At 37.4% G+C, this 21,719-nt stretch overlaps 1 protein-coding gene across 2 annotated transcripts; it reads right to left on the bottom strand.

Annotated features, from left to right (window-relative positions):
• Nucleotides 1-960: 960 nt before the first annotated feature.
• On the bottom strand, nt 961-17,529 carry SULT1E1 (sulfotransferase family 1E member 1). 2 transcript variants are annotated; one of them, XM_069457408.1, is made up of 8 exons: nt 17,409-17,529; nt 13,059-13,220; nt 11,180-11,308; nt 10,293-10,390; nt 6,762-6,888; nt 5,043-5,137; nt 3,127-3,307; nt 961-1,387 (listed from the first exon to the last, which is right to left on the bottom strand). In XM_069457408.1, exons 2-8 carry the CDS (start codon nt 13,204-13,206, stop codon nt 1,275-1,277), a joined length of 891 nt encoding a protein of 296 aa, XP_069313509.1. In that variant the 5' UTR covers nt 13,207-13,220; nt 17,409-17,529; the 3' UTR covers nt 961-1,274. The 2 variants fall into 2 exon arrangements, with proteins under 2 accessions (XP_069313509.1, XP_069313508.1); XM_069457407.1 differs by lacking the exon at nt 17,409-17,529 and adding an exon at nt 15,686-15,784.
• Between the last annotated feature and the right edge of the window lie 4,190 nt (nt 17,530-21,719).

The raw sequence follows: 21,719 nt of genomic DNA, 5'->3' as shown, positions 1-21,719 counted from the left end.
CGGTGGACGAGCAGGACCTGATGCCCGTGTACTACGGCAGTGAGGTGACTCCAGCCGGGGCTCCCCAGTCCCCACAGGGCAGAAGGGGTCTCCATTTGGGCACTGCTGCTCACCAGCTGAGATGGACACCTGTGGAGCCACATGCCAAGTGCGTCCACTGGCTGGCAACTGACATCCTGGGCAACAGAGTGGCTGAAGGACAGGAGACATGTCCCTACCTCTCCCTCTTCCCTGACGCAGTTTCCGGCTTCCACTGCCTTGCCTTTCTGCTCTGCGAGCAGGACAGGCCAGTTGACATCCGAGGACACCTGCACCTCACCCTGCAACCAGCTGGCCCAGCAGACCTCCCACACTGTTGACTTCTACAAGTCACCATCTTCCACCAGCTACTGGGCATGAGTTTAGCGCATGTTTGAGTTTGTGCAGTTGCCCCTCCTAACCACCCCAAGCATAAGCGCTTTCCCCACCGGCAGCCCGGTACAGGGGCAGTCATGAGCCCACTTATGACATCTACTGAGGAGCCAGAGTGTTCCCACCTCAAGGAATGGCTTTGGCCAGCAAGAGCAGTAAAGACAGCTCCGCCGGGCGGCGCTGTGGGGTTCTGGGCCTGGCCTAAGGCAGCCCCTCTACATCCCCTCCCATCAGGAACTTGGCCTGAAAGAGACTCTCAGGTGGCAGGGTGGGAATGTGACTAAAGATGATTTCTGCTGGAAAAAAAAAAATAAAAATTCGTTACTAATTCCAATGTAAGTCATTCTGTAGAAAGTATAAGAAAATCAGGAAGGAAATCATAGGTATAGTTATACCCCCAAATTTATATATTCCTTGATTTTTCTAGAGTATTTGAAGTTCATGTACAACTATTAATATACACGTATGCATATATATATATATATATATATACTAAATGTCCCACTAAATGGAAAAAGTAATCAAAAAATAGTCCAGAATGTTTGTTTATTTTTAATGAAATGCTGAAAAGCTGAACCATCTGTTACTACATGATTCCCATAGATTATATGGCTTTGTATAATATTTGTTAAAAATAGAAAAGAAGAAGAGGAAGCAAAAGAAAAAAAAAAAGAAACATTAAGAAGATGATTACAGGGAGGAAAAAAAAAAACCTCATTTCTCCTTTGTACGAACAGCTGAATAAACATGTGAACCTGACCCATGATCCTTTACGTGATTTCTTCTATACTAATCTAAAATAAAAAAAAGAATGATGAAAAGACATCTTTAATCGCAGATATGTTAAGAAAAGAAAGCCATATCTAAATCTCAGTTCTAAACTTCATTGTAGATCCCTTCATTTGCTGTTCATAGTGTTTATCAAATCTTTCATTCAGGGCCACTGTAAAGTAATTCTTCCAGTCTCCTATAATCCCTGTAACAAAGGAGAAAGAATAATAAGTGTTAACTCTCTAAAAAAGAATAATGAGGTTTTTCTAACATTTGTCACTTTCATTAACACTTAAATGTTATTCTTGTAATTCTCAATTTTTGGAATAAAATATATATAGTAAGTAATATACTTATTTGAGCTTACAAAGATGGCTTTTTCCTGATTTGTCAAAAAATAAATAAAAAATTTCATTCTCTGATTCGTCCCTCTTATGTTACTTAATTTTTCTTCTCAAAGTTCCCTAATGTTGGGGCTTCCAGGGTTAGACTCATGTTGTATCCACTCCCAAAGTATTAACTATCATCTTAAAGCTGATAACACTCAAAGTCAGACTTATGCCTCCATATCCAACTGCCTAGGTGGCATTGCCACCTAGATGCTTTCCAAGTATTCCAAATTCAACTAGGTAAAAAGTAATAATTTTCTTTGCCACCAAATTGTTTTGTCTATGTGCTATTTCATAACCTGATTAATGGCACCACCAGGTATCCAAGCCATAAACTTAGAAGTTACTCCCTCAACCACAACATCTAATTCATTATTCATATTCAGGCTTTCTTTGCACGAACTGCCTTCCCTTCACTTCTGCTGCTACTGCCAGTTAGAGAGTGTTTTCCAACTTGCTTGTTATAATGGTCTAGCAGGCTCTTCCAACACTCCTGTTGCAGAAAAAAAAAACAGCCCTCTTTTTAAACTAGTCAGGAGTTCACTTGCCCCCTGGTCCAAGGAGGTCTAAATTTTCCCACTGAAATAACCCCAAAATCAAAAGACATAAAATGTGTACACTGAAAATCAGGTAGGATTTGCGGGTTCAGCAGTAAGCCATCCTTTGCAAGCCTGACAATTATTTTAAGTCCTTTGTCTTATCTTAAATATTAATATATATTTAGACATTTTGGAAAAGGAGATAGATAACGAAAATATAATCTGAGAATTGAATCTTTTTTTTAGTGGCTCCCTGTTTTACCCAGTGGCTCATTTGTTATTCCTGTTATTTCACAAATCCCGTTGCCCTTTCACTGACACTATGGTTGGACGAGTAAGATTTTCTCTATTCTATTTCTGCTTTCTCACATACCAGTAAGCCATACCAATACTCTGCTGCATGCCTTTAGATTTATAAACTACCTATACCTCATCAGGCCATGCCTTCTTCCAAAAGAATTTCACCTCCTTATATGTTGGCATTTTTGCTAAACAGAGGTATATTTGAATTTCTACCTTTGCCACTTAGTCTTGAAAAATGTGTGCCTCTTGTTCAAGGAAATGTTGACTAATTGTTCTAAGCTGTTTTCCTCATCTCAAAATGAAATAATAACAGAACCTTTCTCCTGAGTCTCTAGGTAGAACCTGAAGAGTCAGTGTATAATAAGGTACATGGTGTGGCACTGAGGCACACAGGCTTAGTTTTAATAAATCATAGCTAGTAGCGTACGGTATTATTTCTAGTGCTGAGGTTAGGGGGGCTGCTGCTCATTCTTAATATAATATGCTGCACATACTAAGTGATCAATGAGTACTCACAATTTAGTAGTAGTAGTTGTGTTTTATGTGCCTGCAGAACTGGCAACTGAGTAAAGAGGGCGATCAAATGTGAGCGAGCCCTGAAGAAAACACAAGCTGGGTCCACAGGCATGAATAGACCTCCCTAGATTTTTGCCTATAGCCATGTCAACTTGCAACTTCCCACAGTATAAAAGCAAACCTCATGATTTTCTCACCTTTTCTCATGAAGGGTGACACTTTATGGTTCATAATTTTCTCTGGTAGTGTTGTATAATTGGTATATGGGTTGTCCTTCATCTCTTGGAATGAAGTATGTTGTGCAATTTTGTCCATAAGCTCCTTTGTTGGCTTCCTCTCTAGGAACTGGAATAATTTCATCACTTCTTTTCTGATATCCTAGAGAGAGAAATTTTTTTTTTTTTTTTTTGAGGCAGAGTATTGCTCTGTTGCCCGGGCTAGAGTGCTGTGGCATCAGCCTAGCTCACAGCAACCTCAAACTCCTGGGCTTAAGCGATCCTTCTGCCTCAGCCTCCCGAGTAGCTGGGACTACAGGCATGTGCCACCATGCCCGGCTAATTTTTTCTATATATTTTTAGTTGTCCATATAATTTCTTTCTATTTTTTAGTAGAGACGGGGTCTCACTCTTGCTCAGGCTGATCTTGAATGCCTGACCTCGAGCGATCCTCCCTCCTCGGCCTCCCAGAGTGCTAAGATTACAGGCATGAGCCACCTTGCCTGGTTGAGAAAAAATATTTTGAGAATTAAATCGCTAAAATTATTAAAATTGAATAAACTGCTCTTTGGATAAAAAAATGAGAGAGCAAGAAAAAAAAAATTCTTCCTCCCCACCACCCTGAAAGTGTTATTTTAAATTATTCTTTTGTTTTTGTTTTTGTTTTTTTAGACATGATCTCTCTCTGTCACCAAGGCTGGAGTATAGTGGCATGATCATAGCTCACTGCAGCCTCAAACTCCTGGACTCAAGCCACCCTCCTGCCTCATCCTCCGGAGTAGCTAGGACTACAGGTGCATGCCACCAGGCTCAGCTAATTTGTAAAAACTTTTTGTAGAGACAAGGTCTCTCTATGTTGTCCAGGCTGGTCTCGAAGTCCTGGCCTTAAGCAATCCTCCCACCTTAGCCTCCCAAAGTGATGGGATTACAGGTGTGAGCCACCATGCCCAGCACTTTAAAATTATTCTAACTATAATTCTCATCATCCATAAAATGTATATAAAAGATACTTCAAAGATTGTTAGAAGAACCAACTAAGATGATGTTTGTAAGTGTTTATTATCAGTCTGGCGGGTGTGAAACAGGCATCTCACAGTGATTTTTATTTTGAATTACACTGATTACTAACGAAGCTAAAGAAAAATTAGATTATGAGGAAATTTTAATTCTATCATGCTTTTGTGCATTGCTATTTTAGCATTCTTTTTACTCTCTCCTGGAAGTTTGAGTTGATATATGTGAGACCTTATCACTCCATCCTATATATCTATTATTCTTTATGAAGTATTCTATTTATATCAATGTGCTACATTCTGTGGAATTTCCTCAGCTCTTTCACTTCACCAATTCACTATTTAGCCATGTCTAATCTGTTATTTAACCTATCTCTTAATTTTCTATGTTTAAATTTTTTTATATTTTTACAAGTCACATTTGGCTATTTTTTTTTCAAATTTGCACTGTCAATTTTAGTAACTTCTTGTTTCTTTGCAATTTATAAATTTTCATCTTTTATTCTTTAAATGTATTAAGCATAGTTATGTTATAATTCCTACCTGATAATTCCAACATGTATAGATGTGAAGACCAGTGGACTCTGGTGATTCTTTATATGTATGTGTGTCTGTGTGTGTTGTTATTTTGTGAACTCCAGTTCTTTCAAATTTTATTTTTGCAATTTTTTGAGACTTAAGTTTAAAAATTTTTTATAGAGTATTTTTATTTGCTAGCCTCAAATCTGTGCTAAAGTGTCCAGAATTTGTGGTCTTTTCCTTTTAAAACTTTTGGAGGTAGTAGCTTCCATCATTTATTTAAAGGCAGAATTTTGTATCCAGAGTGTTGTCAAATGTTCACATCTTAGAAATTACCAAGTTGCCTATGTGTTTTCAATTTCTCACCTGTTTCATGTCTTCATAGAAAAGAATTAACACATGTGGATTTGTTCTCTTTTCCCACCAAGATTTTACATGTTTGTACCAGGAACCATAAGGAACTAAAATTAGAGAAAAAACAATGTAAAGGCATAGCATCATCTTTACACAGTTTGAAAACAAGTGTTCAAATAATAGCAACAAATACGTATAAATAAATGATCATGAAATGAGAAGTAATGGATCAGCTGGACATCTTAAGCAAAATTCTATGCAGCAAGAGAAGCAAAATATGTTGAATAAACCATGTACAGAAACATATTGTCGACTTTTATCATCATGACATGGCTTATGACAAAGAAAAGTGAGGGAAGTTCTCTTCTCATCAATTTGATTTAGAGCTCATGAGAACATTTTTAAAACTGGGGTGTGTGTGTGTGTGTGAGAGTGAGAGAGATAAATTAGGCTTTTAGTGAGTGGAATGGTGTTACAGTCTAAAGAGTGCAGTCTAGGTCTCAAATTTACCACTTACACACTAGCTTTGACAACTGAAGCTAGTAGCTATCTGAGTAACTTATTACGCTACTAGTTTAGATGTTAAGGGGTGTTCTCTTAGGGACCCTTAGTGTCATTCTCATTCCAGAAAATTAGAAGATTTTGGAGATGATGTGATATGACCAAATACTCTTTTCCCTTTTCTTTCTTTCTCTTCCTTCACCCATATAAAAATGTTCCATCCAATTAAAAGCTGACAAAATAATATAATGATGTGTGAGTCAAAGTATTGCATTAACTTATCATATACTTCCTCTTCTTTGACTCTATTAGGCAATTTTTCTTTACAGAAAACACTTCCCCATGATATTTATAGAAGATCTTATTCATCATTTTAATAGAGGTGCAATAGCATTTCTCTCTGCCCTACGATGTGAATCTTGACAATCTTGAGGCATATGTTTCACTTATGATGCTTTAGCATAATTTTTTTCCAACATGTAGCAACACAGAACACATATACCCTACTTTTGTTGAGTCGATATTATCTTCCGTAGGTATAAAATGGCATTATTACTTTTCCTTACAATTATTAGTACAGGATCAGAATGGCCTTCTTTAGTGAATACTACAGTCTCCAGCACCCTTTCTTGCTCAAATCTAAACACTTAGTTGCTTGAGTCAAAGTGTTTAACAAAGAGACAAAACTTCCCAGAATATCTGCTCAAGTAACTCTTAAACATTTGAGAGAAATCAGGTTGAAATATTCAGGTTGCACAGTGTGTAGAATGAGCAAGGATTTTGTAGCTATGCAGACTTCTCTGTGAATTCTGACTTTATATGGCACCTAGCATTTTTCTTGGAAACAAACAGACATTTTGTCTTCTCTATTCTCTCCTCCATTCCTTGCTCAATAGAGTTGTATTAACATGGTGTAAATTACTTTTCTAACAAAAATAGAAAAGGTGGAGAGTCGGACACTGAGTCTCAATCTTAAGAAAAGGAAATTACCACTTCTGAGCCCAAACAGACTCCTATATATTTGTTTGTAGGACTGAAGTGTCTGAGTTATGCAATTTGCCATCTACACCTGGATACTCTATGCTCACTCTGAACCTCAAGGGCCCAGAACTTCTGTCTTTTGACTATGGACCTGGGAAGATAACATACCAGAACACATTTTTGCTCAGAGATGTCATTGTCTTGTATCACTTACCTAGAAGAAAATCAGAGATAAAAAGCTGTTCTTACCTTGTGCCTGCATGAAGTTCTCCACAAACTCTGGAAAAGATCCAGGATTTGGATGACCGGCTGCCATTAGAAAAAAATGATAAAAAGAAACAGCCACATCCTTTGGATTCCGGCAAACACAGATAATCTAAAAGGATGAAATCATATATTGAGCCACTAAACATTGTTTCAAACGGTCCCAAGATTTAAAAAGAAAGCATTTGTTTTCAACGATAAGCATAACACATATTTATTGCACAAAATGTATAAAATATATAAAATTATAAAGAAAACTCCTTCTGTAATCTGAAGTGACAGCAGCTTTTGTAGCATTGTTCAATGCTCCTTCTCACTTTTTATTTTTATGTCATTTTTACATATAATATCTCGTTTGGGTATCACAAATTCCATCAATATAAATTGAGTCAGTTAGATTATTTATTATCACCCCCACTTTTCTTTTTTTTTAATTTAGAAACTGGGCCTTGCTCTGTTGCCCAGGCTGGAGTGCAGTGGCCTGCTCATAGCTCACTGTAGCTTTGAACTCCTGGGCTCAAGCGGTCCCAATCTCCTGCTTCAGTCTCCTGATTAGCTAGGACTAGAGCCTGGCTAATTTTTTTACGTTCTCGTTATGTTGCTTAGGCTGGTCTTGAACTTCTGGCTTCCCACAGCACTGGGATTACAGGCATGAATCACCTGCCCTTGCCCTCAATTTACAAGTAAAGGAACTAAACTGAAGTTTAGTGTGAGTACATCTTGAGAGTAAATCATTGAAAGAAAAACAATTTGGTAAACGATGCAGTCAACAATACTGTCCTCCGGTCTTTATATTACACCACTGCTCTACATACTAAAGAAAAGAAAAAGAGCCCTGCTGTTTCCTCACTTTTAATATTGCAGGGGAAAAAAAAAACATGTTCATGAGGTTCCATTTAAATGCACATTGATCTCAGTGAAAATATAATCTCTACCAACATCTTGTTGAGTTTGCACTTTAGGTGCGAAAATAACACAAATGAATTAGTAATCAGAGAGCTTTGGGTTTAGTTGCTAGTTCTGGCACTAGGAAGTTCTATCATCTTATGCAAAGTACCAGTCATTCTGGATCTAAATTTTCTCTCCATTAAATAACTGAGTTGGGTCCAATATCCATGGTCTGCTGTAGGTTTGATACTCACTTCTGCAGAAAATGATCTGCAAAAGTAAACTCCAGTACACTCACTGCACCTAAGTAATGCCATTAAAGAAGGCTGTTCTAGGGCCAGGCGCGGTGGCTCACGCCTGTAATCCTAGTGCTCTGGGAGGCCGAGGCGGGTGGATCACTCGAGGTCAGGAGTTCAAGACCAGCCTGAGCAAGAGCGAGACCCCCGTCTCTAATAAAAATAGAAAGAAATTATATGGACAACTAAAAATATATATAGAAAAAATTAGCCAGGCATGGTGGCACATGCCTGTAGTCCCAGCTACTTGAGAGGCTGAGGCAGAAGGATCACTTAAGCCCAGGAGTTTGAGGTTGCTGTGAGCTAGGCTGATGCCACAGCACTCACTCTAGCCTGGGCATCGGAGCAAGACTCTGTCTCAAAAAAAAGAAAAAAAAGAAGGCTGCTCTTGACTTTCCTCTGTTTGCTGAATATAATTAGGCCCACTAACTTGTCCTCCTCAAGTCTCTCCATTTTCACACTATTTTTAAGAACTCTAGTTTATTCTTAGAAGTAGAGAGCTCCTTTTTAAGGTCCTGCTGTAAAACCCTCCAATTACTACAGAATAAAAGTGAATTCTTTTTCCATATAAAAGCTATCATTAGCCAATCTGATTTACAACTCTAATTGTTTTCATCTATTAGCTGAGTGGAACTCTTTGCCACTATATCCATGAATTTACTTCAGAATGTTCACCTTTTGCCTTTCTTCATGCTATTCTCTCTTTCTTGAATGTTCTTTGGATCTCAAGATGGTATCGATATTTTATGCCTTGGCTCAGGTCCTCAATGAGGCTTTTTATTCTACTAGATGGAAATAAAGTGATCTTTCCCTAAATTCTCATTAGTTTATACTCTCTCTCTTTTGGCAGATCTTATTCCAGACACCAAACTTCCCTACACGTGCTCTTGTTTCTGCATTCAGTGAAAATCTAGGTCTTTCCTGCAGATACAACTTTCCCTGCAGCTCTCACCAAAGTTGCTGGTCTGCTCACAGTCCACCTGAGATCATAATGTATCTTAAAAATCCTACACTTGAAAGACCCCTATTCCTGTCACACTTGACCAATTCATACCTCTTCTATGTGATGCCATTTCTGACCTAGTGGTCATTCTCTTGCTTTAATTGAAGATTTGAACACCTGCCTCATGGTTTCACTGTCCATTCTAAATCCTTTTATCATTCTGTGTAGTTTTAGTATCTGTATACACGATCCATCTGACTCTCTAAGTTCAGGTACTCATTGATCATCACTTCTATTTTTTGGCCATTTTTATAACCAAATCCTGAATCTTGCCTTCACCCTGAAGTTTTCACTTTTGACAGCTGATCCTGGGCCTTAATGTTTCCTTCCAAGAAAGCCTTGCTTCTCCCTTCTTCCCCATCAGGACTGTCTGTTTACTTGTCTTTTTCCTCCAATGAACTGTGTCCATGAAGACAAGGATTGCACGTGTCTTACTGCTATGTTCCTAGCACATGATAAACACTCAATAAATAATAATATGATACTTATCTGATTTATCTCTTTCTGGTTCATTTACATGCCTCATGATGCCAAGCACAATATTTTGTAAAAGGAGGACATTCATTACAAATAATAATAACAACAAATGCAAAAGTAGTTACCGTTTTTTGTTAATTATATGCTGGGGACTATGTCACATACTTTATAAGCATTATTTCATTTAATACTTCTAAAAACTCTATGAGGGCCGGGTGTGGTGGCTCACGCCTGTAATCCTAGCACTCTGGGAGGCCGACACGGGTGGATACTTTGAGCTCAGGAGTTTGAGACCAGCTTGAGCAAGAGCAAGACCCCGTCTCTACTAAAAATAGAAAGAAATTATCTGAACAACTAAAAATATATATAGAAAATATTAGCCAGGCATGGTGGCACATGCCTGTAGTCCCAGCTACTCGGGAGGCTGAGGCAGAAGGATGGCTTGAGCCCAGGAGTTTGAGGTTGCTGTGAGCTAGGCTGACGCCATGGCACTCACTCTAGCCTGGGCCACAGAGTGAGACTCTGTCTCAAAAAAAAAAAAAAAAAACCCGCCATGAGGAAGATGATATTATTATCTATCTTTTACAGATGTGGAAATTGAGGCTGAGAGAGTTTTACTTTTGTTTTTTTTTTCAGAACCACATCTGGCAAATGGCAAAGTTGAGATTAAAACATAGACTTTCTGACAATTCTGACTATATTCCACACTTATTAAATGTTGACAGACTCAATGAAAAAATAAAATAAGCAAGTGTGTATAAGACACAGTTAAGAGGATTTCTGCTCAGATCACTCTAAAATTGCTCAGAGTCAGATGAAGTTCTGAGAACACTTGGCTCTGGTTCTGGTTACCTTGCAGTTCTTTTCCCAAAATGAGACTGGAAGAAGTTCAGGTGGCAGATGAGTCTTCACTATTCTAGGAGATGCCATCTCGTCTAATTTTTTTATTCCTGACATTAAAAAATTAAAAGTTAAGCAACTTCAAAAATTATAAATATTTATATGGATTTCTATAGCTATTTTAAAAAAACAGAAATAACTTTAAGATTCTATATTGTGTTCATGATAATACTATGCACTTGCTACGAAAGAAGTTTAGATAGGGGAAAACATAGAGAAAAAAATGAGATTAAATAAAATTTCATCACCTGGGGAAAATCATTATTACCATTTTGGTAAGCAGCCTTGCACATAGGTATAGTGTATGCCCCAATTCACAGCCATCCCACTACTACACACAGAAATGAAAGTTTTGATATCTTCTAAATACCTTTTTTCTCAATATGCTGTATTGAAACCATAATGTCAAGAAACATCCAAAAATTTGCAATGATTCATAGTGTTATTTTACCACTTTTAGCTAGTTTTTGTTGATTAATGTTTAGGTTGTTTCTAATTTTTTGTAATATTAAAGAATCGGTGATGAATATCCTTTTGCATATACCCTTGAAAAAATTATGGGTATTTTTCCAGTATTTAAAATATTATCACATTCAGCCCACAGGGAAATAAATGTTCATGTATTACTAGGCTCTGCTGAAGGCATATAAGAACTCTTTATTCACTCTATGACAGACACATGATATACTAAACCCTGTCAAGGTGTGAATGTATATGCTCTCTTATGTACAAGACTTAATACTAACTGCCACTCTTGCTTACAATCTCTCTGCTTGTACCATTTACATGTACACCTTCAAATACATGCATATAGCTTTTAAAAGCAACTTGAACATTACCATTGAAGAAGTCATCACAGTCTCTGCATTCCAGGAAAGGTACTCGATCAAAAATCGCTTCTTCTTTGCACTTTGCCACATCACCCTCTTTATAGATCATGTATACGATTTCACTAACCCAGGTGGTACCTGTAAAAAATTTTTAAAATCTGAGTTTCCTGCTGCTTATGCAGGGCTGATGATGGGAGTCTTGGATTTATGGCTGGATAAAATAGGAAGGTACCAATCCAACATTATTTGAAGGGTGTCTGAATAGCCACAAGATTTAAGAAATACTTTATCTAATATTTCATATTGTAGGCCCCCAAATAGTCTCAAAATATAAAGATTAATATCACAGTAAGTAATATCACCTGGGACATGTGTCCAAATTTGCCAGTAATGAATTGTGACATTGTGCAATCTGATAACAGTTTTGGACTTCAATGTTTACCTCTAAAAAATAAGGAGGCTTGAGTTAATACATGATACACAAGAGCATGCTTTCAATCGCAAATTTTACTGACAGGGTATTATGCCTCAGATTGCGTCCTAGTTCAAATACATCTAGTCCCTGTCTTATCATGGCCAAAGTTCCGATGAAGAGTCGGAAACATTGTCCAATAATTACAACACTTTTTTTTCCTTAAGATGCTGTAACATAGATTGGTACGAGGATTTAAATGACTGCCAAGGAGGAATATATAGCAGACTGTGCTGCTGCTACTGTCACTGTTGTCATGATGTTTTGAAAAGAAAAGCCTTCAAGGGGATGTGATAATTGAGCATAGTCTTAATAAGTCACTGGCATAAATTCACCAGTTGTGGGAGATAGAGAAGACCACTCTCTTTACAATATATATATACACACACATATATATATGTTTGCAAGGTCAGATTAAGTTTTTTAAAAAAAATCTAAGGTAGGATATTTAAGAATGGTATACTGGTGAGAAAAAAATTGGAAATAATCTATATGACCTAAATCAAAGAGTCTACCTGAAGAGATGAGTGGGGCCGAGGTCACAAAGGCAAACAGAAGGCAAGCATAAAATGCCTTGTCATGCATATTATAGAGTCTGGGGTGTTTTATAACAGTCGTGGAAAGGCATTGGCATATATTAAGCAGGAGAGCATGATTATCAGGATCATGTTTAGAGACCCTATAAGAAGCTGACTGTAAGGCATACAGATTGCATGGGGGAGATGACGAAGCGAGAGCAACTGAATCTAGAATAGCTCTCAGGTTTCTTCTTCAAATAACTGATATTGTGCCGCCATTGATCCCAACAGGGAAGAAAAGTAAGGAACAGATTTAAAATCAAAGGAGCCAAAGATGTACTTAGTGTTTAATGTATTTATTTTTAAGCAGTAAATGGAACAACCAGTTAGAGAAGTCTGGATTAGACTATTCTAATTTCCAAAGGTCTATGATTGTAAAACTCCAGAACTATGCTTAAGCTTAGCTAATCTCAAAAAAAGAGGCATTGAATGAAAATAGAATTTTGTGGATAGACTTAAAGAGCTGATTAGCTGAAAGAGAGTTTTAAAATATCTGTGAAAAATGCTTATACTCTGTGTGTACAATGACATTAATGAGGTAAGGTAAATGGTAGTTTTAAAATTTTATTATGGGGTAAATATAGATTCATCCTTCTATATTACACAGGTTTCTAATGTGATCAACAATATCCATTTGTCACTGTGCTATTCAAGTGATAGGTACAGTTTGTAGTTATGAAATAGAGCTACTTTTTCTATGTCTACACCTATCTTTATTTAATATACAGAGTGAGTATATAAGAAGTAAACAGCTTAACATTTACCATTCAGGGTGGATTTATCATTTCTGAGTGGAAAAAGAAAAAAAAAAAAACTTCAATAGAACAAGGAGATTTACCAGATTTAGGATAGGTGGCAATGACAATATCATCTGGTCTTGCCTGGAATGCTTCCACATTGTCCCAAAATTTAGTAAAAACTTTATATATTGGAATCCCTTGGATTTCTACGAAGTATTCACAATACTCAGGGTTGGAAGGATCCATCAGAGAGTGATACACTGAAAAAAAAGTTATATTTCACATCTTGTATGTACTTTACAATGTTTTAGAATTAATAAATATGTATAATGAGGTCCTTCTAGATGTCTAGTACATCTTAGCTGTTGCACACATGGGATACACGCATACTAAAGTTGTATATGACATAGTCTTGGTGCTTGAAGAATTTCTAATCTTATTAGGAAGGTGTATGACATATAAAAGTATAAGAAATTACAAGAGATTATAAAGTAAAATCCTTAAAACTAAGTAAAAATGTAAGATATACATAATACATTCAATTATGAATACAAACAACAGAGCCTTCAATTTCTGTCAAAATTGATGAAGCATGTAAAAAGAGGTCCAGAAATACAACATTTTGGCAAAGGGTTCAATTATGTATACATTAAATAACAATAAATATTGATGGTCACATTTGATTATTATTGCCAGATCTCTAAGTCAGAGCTTTTTAAAAAGTTTCTGAATATGTGTCCTTTAAGGAAAAGAATTCAAATTGCTTGTTGAATGTATTTAAAAGAAGATGAAATTAATGACACTGTGATGGTTATATTTAAGGCACAGAATCTTGAGAGTAGAGAAAATTCCTTTGTGACCTCCATTTTTTCCTTTCACTTGATCAATAAGGTAGTGGATACTTTCATGGAAATGATTTGATTGAAAATTATAAAGTTAAGCAAGACGGTTATTATTTGCTAATTCACCTCTTGATCCCATGACAATCCAGTTCACGTTCAGTGTTAGTCCTAAGATTTTTAATTAAGTAAACTTTCATTGGCTTTTAACTTCCTTTGGTGCCTTTTGTTGTAACTGCCAAACTTACTCTATTTTGAGTTTATGACATGGCATCCCAGCAAATTTTCTTTCCCTAACATTAGCCTTTTTAGATCTCCCTCTTGTTCACCTTTGTCCGAAAAGCTGCCTGGTGAGTTATTTTATACATACCATTGCAACTTTTAAAAAACTTTTCTCAGGCACATTAGATGTAATTTGACCAAAATGATGAGATTTCTTTTCCCTAAATAGAAATCAGTCTTGTCAATAAATCACTTGTTCCCCAAACCTTCTCCTTGCTCTCAGAAAATAGATCTTTTCACTAAAAGAAAATATGTATTAAAGGCACGATTTGCTCTTTACCTGCCCATTGATTTGTTTATTCATGTGAATTCTTTCTTGGTGTTCGGCCAAGTTTGTAAGAATTGGCTTGTAGTTAACTGGGAGTGGTGGATTTATCATTAAATGGTTAGCTGACTTCTAGCTGCCCCTTCATTGTCAATTTTGGTCTTAAAGGTAAACTAGGGGGCATGTAATAAAATCTCTTTCCTAGTTTTATTTCTTTTGGTAAATTGTCTCGTATCACAATGTATGGGTTTCTTTTCTAGCTGCTCTCTCTTTTTTTTTTTTTTTCAAAAAACACACTTCCGTTTAGAAATTGTCAATTTTATATCCTGAGTATGTATATCACAGTTATTCAGAAACATTAACAAAAAATAGTTAAAAATGTGTGACTCATAAGTTTGATTAAATTCAGATAGTTTTTTTCTTTCTCTTTCTTCCTTCTTTCCTGCCTCTGTCTCTCCCTCCCTTTCTTCATCCTCCCCTCTTGCATCCTCCAACCTGCTTTTTATCCAGTAAATAATCACTGTGTGAATATCTACTCTCTTCCTAGCATTGTGGTAAACTCTGGAATACTATGAGTATGGTAAGTGTAGATACGTAGGGTTCTCACAGTCCTCATTCTCTTAGATTTACCTGGATTTGAGTAAAGTGACTAAAAGCAGAGACTATACATACACATACATGTTTACATACATTTTTTTTTTTTGCAAACTTTCCTGTAAAGAAACTATTCTTTTATACATCTTTCTATCTCAGGATCCACCACTGTGACACAAAGTAGGTGCTCAGAGATATTTGTTAAATTTATTTATCAGATCAAGTCTCTCTGTGCTCTACAGTTTCTAAGGATTCCTAGATAACAGAGGTACTATCTAACCTACTTGTCAATGCTTTACCAGGGACTTTGAACATCTACTGAATTTATTTGAAATGTCAAATAAAAGTTAACAGTACTATGTGCAAGGCCCCAATCACAGATGTGACCACAAGACTAGAAGTCAGTCTCCATTCTACCTGTTTCTACCCTGCTCGCTTTGTTCCCTCATCAGTAAAATGGAGAACATGCCCAGCATTTAGTACTTACAAGGTAGCTATACTCCTGTAATTTTATGTCAAAGCTCTTTAAATAGCAAAACACTATATAAATGTAAGATATTACTTTTAATGACAAACATATAACTTTAAAAGGTGTTAAATGCTTTACATTATTAATTTATTAAAGTATCAATTACTTTGTTCTCTTTATGCTTTCTTTTTTAAAAGATTTGTATACATAATTTGTATACTATATTTTCTAGACTGAAAAACTCAGTGTTAATATCAATAATAATAAAAGTACAACCTGTTCAGATGATCCTGTGAAAGAAATTGAATGATCTAGTTTAGTTCTCTTCCAATACCAAGACAGGCTTTAAGCTGCATAAAAAGAGATGAGGACCACTTATGCATTTGGAATGTTTCTGGTGAGTTTTTATTCTGAATGCCAGAGGAGGCGGAGATTAATTTGTGGAGCTTGGCTTTGTGAAATCTGTGATGCAATGATTAACATGGATATGAATACATACGTGCAGATGCATTTAGCCACACAGAGTCATGTTCAGTCACACAGATGTAGGAAGCCTCTGCCATTAGTTTTTTTATTCTTTGGCTCATAATCAAACTCCTAAATTTGCCAATAGCCTGAGAGGAGGGTTAGGGAGAGGGAAGGAGAAGAAGTAAAGGGGAAGAGGAGAGAAAAGAGGCTTGGAGCAAAACAAGAGAAATAGGGAATGGGGAATCCCTATTCACTCACTTAATGAATAACATGGATGGGTTTGAACTTCAAAAACATAAACTTAGAGTAGCTGGGGTGGGGGAGAAAAAAATGACAGGAAAGAACTAGGAGGGCAGTGAAGACCCTGGATCAGTAGAACTAGCTTAGTTTACTGAAAGCTACCAAAGAACACTTTGTAATTCTTGGCTTTGTCTTAACAAGTCAATTGGAAAACATCTATTTAAAATCTTTGCCTTCAACTCTTAAGCAGCCCTGGGAAAAAAAAAAAATGACAGCTAAAGAAAGAATGTATTAATAAACATCACGCACTTTTGGATTATTATTTTAGAAACCTCCCTTCTCTCTGTTCCCAATCACATAATGGTGTAGTGTAGAATTTCCAGGTAAAGGTAGCCATTGACATTGTTGGAATTTAGACAGGAGAATGAGAAAATTAAAAGTTTGAGAGTTTGTGGAATCTATGAATCCTTCACCTTTCTTCTTTTCACTTCTCTGCTCCTACTCTGTCTTCAGTTAAAGAAATCTCCCTCGCTCCACTTCATCAATTCTTCCAATATAATTAGTTCCAACCCTGGAACAAGTTCTTATTTGTGCCAATTCTAATTCGATTGCACTTCCTTTGGGAGACTCTGCCTGACTTTTACAAGACTGCATCTCTCTGAGTGACTTTCAAATCTTGCATTTTCTCCTAACTAGCACTTATTCCACTGTGCTATCATTATTAATAATAGTTACTTTTCCAGTTTCCTTATTTGACTATAAATACCTTGAAAACATGATCTTGCTCTGTAATTAGCACACTGCCTGGCATCTAGTAGGCTAGGCATTGAATATGTATTTATTGAATAAAAGTGGTTGATGCAGTCAAGAAAAATAAGAAGTTAAGTGACCCACAGTTTTTCTAGAAAGGGCAATAATATCCAATCTTACCCAAAGTAAGAAGAGTTAAGTGGTTTCTGAAAAATGGGGCTTTTCATGATGGAAAATCAAAATAAAGAAGGAATAACCAGGGGTCCAAATTTAGATTATGATATTACTTGGTTTTATGTAGTCAATCATATTATTTGAGTTAAATAAAATATGTATTAAAAAACTTAATCAGGCCGGGCGAGGTGGCTTACGCCTGTAATCCTAGCACTCTGGGAGGCCGAGGAGGGAGGATCCTTTGAGCTCAGGAGTTGGAGACCAGCCTGAGCAAGAGCGAGATCCCGTCTCTACCAAAAATAGGAAGAAATTAGCCAAACAACTAAAACATATACAAAAAAAATTAGCCGGGCATGGTGGCACATACCTATAGTCCCAGCTACTTGGCAAGCTGAGGCAGAAGGATGGCTTGAGCCCAGGAGTTTGAGGTTGCTGTGAGCTAGGCTGACACCATGCCATGCTAGCGGGGGCAACAGAGTGAGACTCTGTCTCAAAAAAAAAAAAAAAAAATTAATCATTAAATATACAAATTTAATACGTATTATAATTTTAACCCCATAGCATGGATTCATTTTAGTTTTCTTAATGATAAGGATCTATGATGCTTCCTTTATTGTTTCCCTTATTTTTGCCCTTTGGCTTAAAGAATAATCCAATTTACTAATTAGTAATACATTTTACTAATTATTCATTAATCCAAAAATGCAGAAAATGAGCACAAGCTAGTTTGAAGAGGTATAACCTTCCAGAACATCTATCATTTACTTGTAAACAATCTGTTGTGACATTGAGGTTCAGTACACCACCTTGGAAAAACCTTCCAAATGTTAAAGATTCACTTGCGGATAAGAATAAAACAGTAGACAAAATGGCCCTGAAACGTCATTCTTCTCCATGAGTCATGGGTACAGAGTGAGTTACAAAATGTTTGAATCAAATAGTCTGAACTTTCCTCTTCCTTTCCAGATAAGCACCAGTTTTTCCAAACATTTATTTTGACCTTCCAAATTTGAGCAGATACTCCAGAAATATGTAAATCTATTATGTACTAATAAAAACGTAAAAAAATAATTAGGGCAGATATGCCATGATACAGCTGTCCTCCGCTAAAAACACAGAAAAGAAATGTGGAGCCAGCACGTCTGCGTGACAGAATGTTCTCCAATGACTTCTCCTTATTTGGGACTATTGGGCATTTTCTTTCCCTTCTGTATCACACTTACTTCCTTTGGATTGAGTTTTATGGTCCTACAGAGTGTGTTTTATTAATAACAAGAGTTTGATATCAATAGTATAAAAATAAGGGGCATTGTAACTGAGCTTTTTAAATTAGTAATAGACTTTATTTTTTAGAGCAGTTATAGGTTTAAAAAAAACAGGAGAGATAGAACAGAAAAGTCGTATATATCCCTACTCCCATGTACAGTTTACCATTTTATTAATATCTTGCATAATTGTGGTTATATTTGTTAAAATTAAATAACCAATATGAATACATTAGTATTAACTAAAGTCCATAGTTTACATTAGTGTTCACACTCTGTTGTATACAATTTTATGAGTGTTGATAAATGCATAATATCATACATTTGCCATTACAGTGTCATACAGAATAGTTTCACTGCCCTAAAAATCCCTTAAGTTCAACCTATTCACCCTGCTTCCTCTACCCTAAAACCCTAGCAATCACTGACATTTTTATTCCCTATAGTTTTGCCTTTTCCACAATGTCAGACAGTATGAAGGCTTTTCAGATTGGCTTTTTCAACTTTATAATATGCATTCAAGATTCCTCCATGTTTTTGGTGACTTGATAACTCATTTCCTTTTACTGCTGAATAATACCCTGTCATATGGATATAACACAGTTTGTTTAATCATTCAACTATCAGAGGACATCTTGGTTACTTCCAATTTTAGGCAATTAGGAATAAAATGGCTATAAACATTCACGTACAGGTTTTTGTGTGGACGTAGTTTTTACCTCATCTGAGTAAACACCTATGTGATTTCTGAATGGTGTGGTATGACAATGTTTGTAAGAAACTGCCAAACTGTCTTCCAAAGTGGTTGTACCATTTTTCATTCCTACCAGCTATAACAAGATTTCCTGCTGCTCCCATCCTCGCCAGCATTTGATATTGTCAGATTTTGGGATCTTATCTGACTGAGTGTTTGGTTATGTTTAACGTTTGCTGTAGCTTCAGAGTCACAGGTTTCGATTTCCTCTAGTTTTGTTTTTGTCTCCTCTGTTGTCTTCAGGTTTCCCTAGAAACTCCTCCTTAAAGTCTAATTGTTGTAGTTCTTTCAATAGTGTAAGCCACTATAATTATACAGAGGCCCTGTTGAAATACTGACAAGGTACTGGAAGTTCGGGGAGACAGGGAGGCTAGAGGGGTCTGTAGTTAGGGACCTTCCCTCTCCCAGCTCAGGTAAGTCTCTGATAAAGTCTTTTTCTTTTTCTTTCTTTCTTTTTGTTTTTTTTTTTTTTTTAGTGGACAGGTCATTGTTGTGGAGAACACTCTAGATTTATTTCAAAATGGTTATGTTTGCTCCTCCCCTTGCTTGAAGCACATGGGGATTTTTTTTTTTTTTTCTTTTTCTTTTTTTTTCCATTCTTCACTGTGACAACCTGGTGAGAATTCTGGAAGTAAAGCTCACAAAAATGTGATTCCTCTCTCAGACTGAACCCCCAGGAGTTTTTAACTCTCAAGCTAACCCACACTCAGCCTCCAGTATTTCATCAATTACTATTTAATTGTTCCTACCAGTTACTGGCCACAGTGGCTTCTGGTTACTCTTTGTCCTCATTCTACGTATTGTTAGGTTTGCTTAGGGTGGGAACCCAAAAAGTATGTATAGGACGTAATGCGGTTAATGGAAAACTTACATAGTGGTCATAAAGCCTGAGAAACAAAAGCCACAAGAGTCTAGAGAGTCCAGAGGTTGTAAATCTAACTCTGATCACAGACAGCTGCAATGACACCAGCATTCCTATCCCCGAGGATAAGGATGAAGCTGACTCCCCCCACCCCCCATCTCAGCAGATGTTGCTCACTGCCCCAGGAAAATCCCTGTACAAAACCCAATGCTTCCTCCTCCCTCGTGGATGCTCTTCTCAGCCTCCACCCATCTGCACCCGGATGCTCACAATAAATGGCATTTTGCTAGGCCTGAGGCTTCATGTGTCTCCCTCTCAGCTCTGGACCTAATGTTTGGTCCTGGAACCTGGGAGGGCACACCAAGTGGACACGACCTCCGGGACTCAAGCAGGCAAGGCTTGCAACTCGGGAAACAGTAGGCAGCAGAGCTCATCCTGGGCTAACTCCTGAATCCTGCCTTCCTCTTGAGTCCCTGGGTCACCCGCAAGGTTTTCATGGATCTTTGACTAATCTGAGAGCGACCAGTCTCTTTGGTTGATTATGTCCCCTTGAGCCATTAACATCCCTTGTCTCTGACGAGGTGGCTGGGAGAAGTCCACTGCCATGCAGGGGTCCCTCTCTAACTTGTCTCTGATCCTGGAGTGTAGGCAGAGCAGTCTAGCGCGGCTACGGTACGGTAGTCATCCATCCGGACCCTCCTGAACCAAGCTGAGAGGCAGACGCGGGACTGAGACTTCTATCTTTCTTGCTGACTTCCAAAATCCACCCCCTGAGATATCCTGTTCCTGGGAGCTCACAAGCTTATTCTCGTTTCCTGATCCCTCTTGTTCTCATTTAACAGGTTGTTTCCCAGACTCTCTTGCGGGGAGTTAGCTCCCCGCAAAGAGGTCTTTTTCTCTTTGTTCCGATCAGGTCTCTAAGTTGACTACGCCAGTTTGCAGGGAGTTAGCTACGCTCCCTGCAAAGAGGTTTTTTTCTTCCCATCAGGTCTCTCAGGTAGGGGTCATCGCAAAGGATGAAAAATATAGTAGGAAACAGAAATAAAAAATAAAGTAATGGCAATACTAATACACAGAGCCAAAGATATAGTTTATAAAGTAAAAGTTTATGAAAATAGATAAAGGCGGGTATCCGGATGGATATATTTTACCCGCATAAAATATCATCCCAACTGAAACTCCACACAGATATTTTATAGGTTACATACAGGCTCCCCGTTGCCAAGGGCAACGGGATTTGCATACTAACAGGCAGTTTGCTTTAGGGTCAAAGTCTCCTAAAAGGCCACCAGAGATCCTTTAACTAACTCTAACTAGGGGAACAATGAGTTATAAAATCTTCTTGGGGCAAACTTCTAAGTTTTATGATAAAGCTATTACTTTAGCAACAAACAGAGACATCTTGGCTCCAGTGATTGTGTTCTTGGAGACAGAGATGATCCCAGAAGTCAACATGGGCTGTGCTTTGTGTTAATTACTTTAACCTCATGGTTCCATCTGGGCCCGGCTTGGGCATTAGCATCTCATCTCCGGGGGTCTACCTGTCAGCTCCGGCAACCTTTTGGTTCTAAGGGAAAGGCCTGCCTTGTCTTTCAAAGCAGGTGAGAACCAAAGGTCCAGTGTACAGCTGTCTCTTTGAAGTGCTGCTTCTACTGACCAGCGAGACGCCCTCCCAAGACGAGGCAGCTTTTGAACTAACACATTTATTTTTTCTTTAAGGCAAAGCCTTATTTGACTTCTGAAATCAAATGTTGTCTCCAGAAATACAGGGGGCATTTCTATAACTCAGTATTCTTA

Source organism: Eulemur rufifrons, chromosome 24, assembly GCF_041146395.1.
Source record: "Eulemur rufifrons isolate Redbay chromosome 24, OSU_ERuf_1, whole genome shotgun sequence".
NCBI lineage: Eukaryota > Metazoa > Chordata > Mammalia > Primates > Lemuridae > Eulemur > Eulemur rufifrons.
Note: the sequence above shows the minus strand (reverse complement) of the source record. Positions and strands in the feature narration are given on the sequence as shown.